General features: G+C 37.5%; 1 protein-coding gene across 1 annotated transcript; it reads right to left on the bottom strand.

Moving 5' to 3' along the window:
- Positions 1 to 4,044: 4,044 nt before the first annotated feature.
- LOC131821815 (E3 ubiquitin-protein ligase RLIM-like) lies at positions 4,045 to 7,574 on the bottom strand. The gene is made up of 2 exons (XM_059158143.1): positions 7,306 to 7,574; positions 4,045 to 6,060 (listed from the first exon to the last, which is right to left on the bottom strand). Exons 1-2 carry the CDS (start codon positions 7,544 to 7,546, stop codon positions 4,418 to 4,420), a joined length of 1,884 nt encoding a protein of 627 aa, XP_059014126.1. The 5' UTR covers positions 7,547 to 7,574; the 3' UTR covers positions 4,045 to 4,417.
- Between the last annotated feature and the right edge of the window lie 2,314 nt (positions 7,575 to 9,888).

The raw sequence follows: 9,888 nt of genomic DNA, 5'->3' as shown, positions 1-9,888 counted from the left end.
TTTTCTGGGCATAGGATGAATCATAGATGAGAGGTTGATTAGTTTTCTATTCTGCATGGGAAACTGGCACAAGGGGCACCTGGGTGGCTCAGTGGGTTAAGCCTCTGCCTTCGGCTTGGGTCATGATCTTGGGGTCCTGGGATGGAGCCCCACATAGGGCTCTCTGCTCGGCAGGGAGCCTGCTTCCTCCTCTCTCTCTCTCAGCCTGCCTCTCTGCCTACTTGTGATCTCTGTCTGTCAAATAAATAAAATCTTTAGAAAAAAAATCTTAAAAAAATAAATAAAATCTTTAAAAAAAACTGGCACAAATGTAGGGACTTAAAGCAATATCCCTTTATTCACAGGTCTATAAGTCAGAATACTGGCATGAGGTGACTTGAGTTCTCTGTTAAAGGTCTTAAAGGCCTGAAATCAGTATTAAAAACATTTTCAGATAATTTGAACATCTAATTCATTTTGGGATTGGCATCATTCACCATTTCTCATTCAAGTTGTCATGTATCTGGTTCTTGGTATGAAAGGTGATATTTTATTGTCCCTTGAACACTTTGGCTATTATGTTAAGCTACTTTGGTTCCTGTTTAAACTTTGTTTTTGGTTTTGTTTAAATTTTATCTGGTATTTAGTTTAGATTTGGCGCACAGTGCCTCTTCTACTTTTGTGGACTGTGGTTCCATGACACCTTTGTGTTAGAACCTTTGTGGTACTATTTTGTCTGATTTATCTTATACAGGTAGGGTTAGTACAGATCTGTGTTTGTGCTGCTTAAGCCGGCAGGAAAAGCTTCCCAGGCCAGGGCACCTGGTGCTTCTAGATGGGGGAAGGGTAGCTGTGTTGCACTTGGATAAAGAGCACTTCCTGGGCCAGGAACTTGTGTCAGGATCTCCCTTGTCTGTATGGGATGGTGATTATTTACAAAGTTGAGAGCTTTTTGTGGTGTTGGTAGGTATAGGCAAGTTGCCTGGTATCTCTGGGTATGGCAGAGGAGTCTCGGACCCAGCTAAAGAGAAGACCATTTTTAAAGGTGGGAGCTTTATACAGTGGGATCACTTTTGCTGGTACCCTTGATCACCAGTATGGTATGTCTGGGTGGGGAAAGGGGGCCTCAGGCCCAGTGGGGAAGGAAAGCACTTCTCCAGGTCACTTAATTGTCAACAGGGCTTCCAATTTTCTCTCTTTACAGCTTCTGCAGGGCTCACCTGGTGTTTTCAGTGGGACTTCCATTTGATCTGATGGAGGAAGAGCCTGTTAGAACTGCTTTCTGTTACTAAGTTGGGAGTTAGGAAGTGCTGAGCCTGGGTCACCTTTTTATTTGGAGGGATCATAAGATGTCCTGCCATGAGGTTGTTCATCCATTCCAAAGGTCCCTAGCCAATTCACTTTCCCCTTTAGAACTTTCAGAGTTCTCCTGTGGTTGTCTCATGTTATTTCTAGGATATATAGTTGTACTTATAGAGGGGGGAGCAGAGAGAGAGGAGTATAAACTATCTTATCTGGACTAGAAATCCTGTGACTTTTAAGGACTCACCTGATTAGGTCAGGCTCATTCTGGATAAGCTCCCAATCAACTGTACCATACATCATAATGTAGGAATGGGAATGGTAGTCTATCACATTCACAGGTGATACTCTAAAAGTCACTGGGGGCCATTTTAGAATTCTACCACAGAAAGCATTTGTGAATGTACTGAAGTATTGATTAGGTAGTTATCATCTGGAAGGTTGGAACACATTAGTGTAGCAAGAAGACAAGTACTGCTCTAATTATTCCTCTCTTTAAATGAAATAGATGTAGTATCAGAAATACTTAGTAATAATCAGAATATTCAAACAACTTTCAGAATTTAATGTGAGTATCAGAGGTTCATTTAAGACTTTATTTCCAGCCATGCAAATATCTTCTGTGTGAAAAATATTCTAGCTCAAAGATGTACTAAAAGACTTCACTAGTATACCCTGTTTATATTTTATGTTTCTGTGTAATTACTGTAGCTGCCAGTAATTCACATAGAAAATGAAGGTCGGGGTGCCTGAGTGGCTAAGTTGGTTAAGCATCTGCCTCCTGCTAGATCATGATCTCAGGGTCCTGGGATTGAGCCCCACATTGGGAACCCCTGCTCAGAGGGAGTCTGATTCTTCCTCTCCCCTTCCCCATGCTCGTTTTCTCTGTCTCAAATAAAATAAATAAAATCTTAGAAATGTCAGTGATGATTCTGACTTTAAATTTTTAGAGAAAGTTTATACTTAACACTGACCATATTTATATAGGTTTCTCAGTGTATAAAGTTTATGACTGTTGCTTTTGTCAAAATACAGTTTACTCTCAACTAAACCAGGATTGAAAATTTTAAGCAAAATTTGCTGGTTTGGCCAATATACAAAAAACAAAAACAAAAACAAAAAATTAAAAACTCCAGTTTCCAGGCTGAATTAGGAGAAAAGTCCTTACTATGTTTGGATTGGAAGAGAAGCATGACCTAAAATTTGATTTTTTTTAAAAAGATTTTATTTATTTTTTGACAGAGAGAGTGAGAGAGCACAAGCAGGGAGAAGAACAGAGGGAGAGGGAGAAGCAGGCTTCCTGCTGAGCAGGGAGCCTGACACAGGGCTAGATCCCAGAACCCTGGCATCATGACCTGAGTCGAAGGCAGATGCTTAACCTGAGCCACCCAGGTCCCCCTAAAATTTGATTTTAAAGTGTCATGGTTTGGGGTAATACTTTGATAGGGATGATTAGAATTGAATTAGTTAAGCATGCTTTTGAACTCCAGCTTTTCAGATTACAACTTGGGAGGCTCATTCACATAAAGATTAAGATCTATAAACCATAATATACCTTATAAGAATAAAGCATATGTTTTTAAAAATTATATGAACTTAATTTATAAATAAAAAGAAATTCAGGTCACCTGGGTGACTCAGTCTGTTAAGTGTCGAACTCTTGGTTTCAGCTCAGGTCGGTGATCTCAGGGTCATGGGCTCAAGCCCTACATCCTGCTCTGTGCTCAGCAGAGTCTGTTTGATTTGAGTTTCTCTCCCTCTGCCTCTGTTCCCTGTGTCCCCCATCCTTCCACTCACACATACATCTAAAGAAAATTTAAAAAAAAAAAACAAAAAAAAAACCTGAGACTTGAATGTACTTATAAAACAAAAATTGGAGAAGTACATATACCGGCTTTTTTCCTTAGTTGATTACAATCACAGCAAAGCAAAGTGTGACATGTTTAAGAGCAATGTCATTAAATTCTAAATTCTATGGCTTGTCATCTCATCACTTCTAAAGATAAAATGTACTTGTTCTCTTCTTCATGATACCAGTTCTGAGTAGATGAAAGGAAAATTAAAAGAAGATTGTTAAACAGCCGAGTTAAAGAACAGAATGGAGGACAAGGGGAAGAGGCAACTACTCCCTCTTTATACACCTTCAAGCCTAGAGTTGATAATACTGGCTTCTCACAGCTGCTAGCCTCAGGGAATTCATCATCTCTTTGTTTCCTTTCATTCTTTACACACTTTTAGTAAATAGTTTCTTCATTAAACTCTATTTCATCACCCTTTTCAAGTGTGCCATCAATTTTTGCCCAGGACCCTAAATGATATATTAGTAGTAGAAAATGGGAGAAACTTTAAGGTAGTGTTAAGGGTTGGGATAAACTGCTGGAAGAGAGATAGGAAGACAAAGTTTTAAAAGCTTTTCTATGGCATTCTATGAATGTAATGACTTTTTTATGTGAGTGATTCTAATAAATTCTTAATGTTCCTGATTATTCTGGTTGTGTTCCTCTTTGTATGCACACTTAAGATGAGACATGGCTGTGAGATGTCTGGGATTTGCACGACTAGATAATTCTGTTAGTTTCCATCTGGATTGATTATCTATTAAGACATTTCTCCTATGGAATCAGAACATCCCACCCTAGTGTACCTGCTAAGTTTCTTTTGAAATTCAGTGATCCATTATAGTGGGAAATTTGTTTTTCCACTAAGATAGGACAGTACTGTTTGGTTTTTTATATATTTTCTTTTATTTTGGAACAGAAATTGAGGAAAGTTCAATCATTCCTTCAGGAAACAATGATTCAGTACAGATTGTTACATTGGGATTCAATTTTAGATCAGATTCAGATTCTTATATTTAACAGGACAATATCGCTGTCAGGCAAGACAGCATTTTTTTTTTTTTTAAATTCTGGAAGAGAAATTGGGGAAAGTCCAAACATTCCTTCAGGAACCAGTGATTCAGTTCAGATTATTATATGGGGATTCAATTTAATTTTTAAATTTTTTTTCAGGATTCAATTTTAGATTAGATTCAGATTATTATATTTAAAAATCAGTCCAAAAGTTGTTTACAATCAGACAGGTGACTACTGTTTGTCTATCACTATAATTGTTTGTATAGCTGAGAATTCAGATCTCAATTAGAATTTTCTCTTTCACCAGACTCTACTGCTTTCCTACGACAAATAGGACAGGTAGAGTTCTCCAACAGCCAGCGATCGATACAGTGGATATGAAATTCATGGGAGCAAGGTAGGATGCGTAGTCTGTTGCCTTCTGTATACTCTGTGATGCAAATACTACAGGCTTTTAATGCACCACTTTTACCAAAAGATCTTACAGCCAAGTTGTCAATTTGTGCTTTGGTGAGTCCTGTAGTTCGGTCATGATAGTCTTCATTCAAGAGAAAAAAATGGTCCAGATTAAGGGAGGTCCAAGAGTTACTTTCATCAAATATTATTGGGCTCATAGGTCTACTTTCTTGCCTGGCTTCTGATGGTGAGCCTGATGATAAGCTTATTTCATTAGTGCCGTCAAACATCAGTGATCTAATTTCTGAATTTTCATCACTGGAGCTGGAACTGGAAATAGGACTAGAATTGAAACTAGTTATGTAGCTGGAATTTGAACTAGAAATCAATGGAAAACTTGAATGGAAATCAGAACTAGTAGTTGAATTGGAACCAGAACTAGTCCTATCACCAGAACCATCTCTTTCATTTGGTGACTCTGCCCTTTCCATGTTTTCACTTGGGGGTGAGATACTATGCACTAAATCACTATCACTGTCCATAAGGTCAATTGAGCCACTGAATGTTGTCACTGTCTGCGTTAATGTGCTCTGAATTGTAGTAGATATTGTATCATTTAAATCAGTATTTAAAATTCTGTGGATGGGAATTCCGATGGTACTGAGATAAGCTGTTGCATCTGTCTGCTCAAAAGATGGAAACATATTCCAAAGTCCTCCTTGTTCACTTTCTAAAGTTGGTGTCTCACATGTTAACGGAGTTCTGCTAGCTATGCTATCACTATGAGAATATGCCCCAAGATGAACTTGTCCTACTTCAAAATTGAACAATATGGTTGAACTTATCTGCTCCACTTCCCAAGATTCACCATCACTGGTTGTATCTGGAGAACTTTCTTCTTGAACAGCATTCCTTGTTCCAGAAGTTGAAAAAAGACCACTATTTTGTGGCTCAGTTCCAGTTATTTGCTGTCCAGATGTTTCTTGGTGCTGAATTCTAGAATATAACTCATTCTCCTCTTCCAGAAGCTGCTCAAAAGTCTCAGGTGCTATACTCTGATGAAATCTTAGTAAAAGATCACTCCATGAATTTGGAGCTGAACTACTTTCAATTCTTGCTCTGGTTCTTCGATGCTCTGGGCTCCTACTTCTTGCTCTTCGCTGACCTCTAGTGACTGGTACTTCTATTAATGCTTCAGTTGTACTTTGTTCTGACATAGGTGGTCTTATAAATGTTGATTCAGACTGTGTATTTTCCGCTTGCCTTTGGATGTTTTCTATATTGTCTCCTCTGGGAAATCTTGTAGATGGTACATCTTTGTTCTCTGGATTTGGGCTCCCATTATTAACATTAAAATTCATTTCTAAACCAAATTTGGTATTATTGTTATTTGAATTAATCTGGCTCAGTTCTTCCCAAATTTGGTGTTCTGTTTGCCTACTTGTCACATTTTCAGTTTGTTGGAAAGAGTTAACCCAGTTTAATAGAGAGTCACCACTAGATGAATTATCAGAAGAATCTCCTCCACCTGTTAACAAAAAAAAGTGGTGGCAGAAAGGAACTACCAAAATTAGAAGCATCATAAAATAGTACTCTGAAACCTTGTTTCAAAAGCAAACAAAAAATTAGAACTTTAATACTCAGATGTTCTTAATATATTTCACATTTATAGAGTTAATATTTTGTAAACTATATTTTCTAGATTTACAAGTGAAGGCAGGACAGTTTGAGTTCCTTCTGAAAAGTTAGTTAATCCTAGGTAAATTTAGAGAATTTTTTTAAAGGAATCTGGAGTAAGTCTGTTTTCAATATTTCATCTTATGCATGGCCCTGTGTACCACCATGGGAGGAGAATCAAGAGACAACATTTTTTCACTCCACTGTCAAAACACTAATGCAATTAAAAAAGGTGAAGGTACCGCACTAGTATTTTAGTTCAATTTACATTATTGCCTAATTCTCATTAGCATACAACATTACTTCTTCTAGGCTCTTAAGTGTTTATGGTAATATATAAAGTTTTTAAAAAAAATATAAGACCATTGTAACCATTGCTCAAATTTAAATAAAGTTTATAGGTTTTAAAGTTTTTGAATACTTCTTGATGTTACCAGATTTTAAGTTGACATGAAACTGAAGGTCAGCTCAAATGGAGAGACTGAACCTAGCATAGTATATATGAAGCCATATTTAAGAACTGAACTATTATATATCATCTTCTTTTGATCGTAAAGTTCTCAACCTTAGCACTGTTGACATTTTAGTGTTGGATGAGTCTTGGTTTTGGGGAGCTATCTTATACATTGTGAGGTGTTTGGCAGTATCCTTGGCTTCTGCCTGCTATTTGCCAGTAACACCCACTCATCAGTTTTGACAATCAAAATATCTCCAGACATTGTCAAATGTCCCTTGGGGGTTGGGAGCAAAATTACTCCCAGTTAAATAGAGAATATAATATTTTTTGCTGGTGAGTAAGTCCATGTCTTTATAGAAAAAATAATTCAGGAAGTAGGAGGAACTTTTAGTTGAGGTGGAAAACCAAGAAAAATAATAAGCTATTTCACACTGTTTCCCAATTAAAGTAACGCAAATATGAATTGGGGGAAAAACATATCTCAACATTCTCCCCCCAAATCAGGTAAATATCAGTTCTTTTTAATGAGAAGTTACTTAGCACCAAATTAATGTGTGCCACTTTTGTTTTATCTTTGGCTGACTCTACTCTGAAGTTCCTTACCCGTCCCATTCTATTCTCCCTAAAAGTGAAATATACCTGTATTTTTATCTGAATTTTGTGGTGGGTTGTCTTTAATTCGTTGAAGTCTCCTCTGCAATTCTTCTAATGTAGTTTCACCGGGAATGCCTAGTAAATCGTTATCCCTCATTAGCTTGTAATCTTCTTCACTCAGGTTATTTACAAATTGATAGAAATCTTCTTCCCGGACCAGTCGGTCCCTCTGACTTCTGCGTAGGGCTGCAGATTTGTCTTCATCGTCGAAACCTGAATTTTCCATCTTGATGAGCAAGTGGAAGATATCTGACTTTTACGCCATGCTGTTGAAAAACAATAACTGAGTTTTGATTTATATTCAAAATAAATCTATGAAATAGATTTATGAATAATCTATGAAATATACTAACTGAATTCTCTTTCTGCTCCGGTTGGAGTGTGGCAGGACCAGATGCGGTTGGATCTGCCTCCGCGTAGGTTTCTTCTGCCTCCCTGACCGCAGGCTCTGTGGCTTCTGATGAGTCCTTAGTTGAGAACTGCCTTTATGTAGGAGCTTGCTAGACACCGTTGCCTAGGTATCCATTATCTTCCCCTTTGTTACCAACTAGGGACTATATTCAGGGTAGGTTTCATTTTCATTTAAACCAGCAAATACTACAGAAGCTTACTGTGTGCCAAGCACTGTCCTTCACCTCTTTTTATCTGCATGAGCCTATTCCCCGGCTTTCAGGAGGCTTTTCCAGGCTCTGCTATACTCTTACTATTTGGATATTAAATTAAAGAACCCGAATGTAGTTACTTATACTACATATGACTGCCTTCTTCAAAATGTCACACCAAAGTCATTCTAGTCAAGTGTAACAATTCTCATTTTCAGGTGCCCAGGGAAGTCTCTCTTTTCTCCTCATGAATTCCTCAAATCATAGATACTCAGTAAGAAAACCCACGTTTTTTGATAATTTACCAGAGCTATAGCTGAATTTCTTTTGCTGGGTCTTTTCTTTCTCACTCTTTTATTATCATTTTTTTAATTTATTATTTTAAAATATTTTTTAATCCTTTTCACTCTTAAATCCTTTCACTCTTATTATACAGTCCCTCAAACTTCTGTTAAAGCAAAACATAACAAAAACAAAAACTTCGGCAGGCTTTCTGGTCAATTCTTTAAGGAATTTTCCACAAAAACATAGTTTCATTTTTGTTCTCCTTTCTCATAAATATTATAAATAATTCTTAATTAGCCAGAACTTCGCAGGCACTTTTAAAACAAAAGAGTTGCCTTGCCTATTGAAATGTGTACTGATTCTGCTAATTTTGTTCCATGTATGTTAGTGCAGCCAGGATGGCACGGTAATAATGCTCAATGGCAGTGCTGTCTGAAGGAGACCTAGAAGAGTATTTGGACTTGTTAATCTTACCAGTCCCTCTTAACACTTGTTTTGGAATCCTTCAAGTTGTTCGTGTAAAGACAAGATTTGGCTATGGAATTTGAAATATTATTCAACTGGACTTAACAGTGAATCTGTCCAGCCTAAACAGTCAGTTAATATCCACTAGAGATATGTCAAATATTGCAGAAGTCTGTATTCCCAAGTAATTTATTTTCCAGATGATGGAACTATCACATAGAAACTGTGAAAATACAATATGTTATATGTGATAAGAGATTTATATCTATAATATTGTATAAGTACAAGGAAATTTGTGATGTTATTTAATGGGGGTTAGGGAATAGTTCACAGATAGTACATTTAAATCTGGATCTTTAAATATAATTATGAGTTTCTACTGGTGGAAAGTGTCAGTTGTGTATGTGTTGGTGAAGAGAGAGTATGTCAGACTGAAGGAATAGACCTAAAAGACATTGGCTTCTTTGGGGAACTGTGGCCACAATATTGGAGTTGGGGTGGAAATGATATGAAATTTATTCCAGAAGAAATAATTGATATAGATTATAAATTGAGTTTTGAGTTTTCCCTGTAAGAAATAGGGCACATATTGAGATGTTTTATTATTTTTTGAGTACAGATAATGGATTTTATTTTAGCCTGCTTAGTGTCCACTTAACATACTTATGATAATAGCATCCTGATTTTCTCAAAGGAAAAACCCCTTTTTCAATCTTAGTCAAGTTGGTTTAGGTTCAGCTGAATTCACTGCCACAGATGAAGGAAAGGGCACATAATGCAGTCATGTCTAATCAATAGATCTCAAATTGCTGGTTATGGTAGCTGGTTCAAGCATGGATATGTGACCAAAATGATATTTAAAAGTTAAATCTGGAGGGGGGGCACCTGGGTGGCTCAGTGGGTTAAAGCCTCTGCCTTTGGCTCAGGTCATGATCCCAGGGTCCTGGGATCGAGCCCCGCATTGGGCTCTCTGCTCAGTGGGAAGCCTGCTTCCTCCTCTCTCTCTGCCTGCCTCTCTGCCTGCCTCTCTGCCTACTTGTGATCTGTCTGTCAAATAAATAAATAAAAATCTTTTTAAAAAAAGTTAAATCTGGGGTGCATGGGTGGCATAGTTGGTTGTGTGTCTGACTCTTAGTTTGGCTCAGGTCATGATCTCAGGGTCATGGAACTGGGCCCTGTATTGACACAAGGCTCCTTGCTCAGCAAGGAGTCTGTT

This window comes from Mustela lutreola, chromosome X (genome assembly GCF_030435805.1).
Source record: "Mustela lutreola isolate mMusLut2 chromosome X, mMusLut2.pri, whole genome shotgun sequence".
Lineage (NCBI taxonomy): Eukaryota > Metazoa > Chordata > Mammalia > Carnivora > Mustelidae > Mustela > Mustela lutreola.
The sequence above is the reverse complement of the archived record's forward strand: the minus strand, read 5'-3'. Positions and strand labels throughout refer to the sequence as shown.

What these genes read in the sequence shown, in the direction of transcription:
- LOC131821815 (XM_059158143.1), bottom strand. Translation starts at nt 7,546, where the DNA reads ATGGAAAATTCAGGTTTCGACGATGAAGACAAATCTGCAGCCCTACGC. An exon ending in AAATTCAGATAAAAATACAG is followed by an intron (nt 6,061 to 7,305) that starts GTATATTTCACT and finishes TTTTGTTAACAG; the next exon opens with GTGGAGGAGATTCTTCTGAT.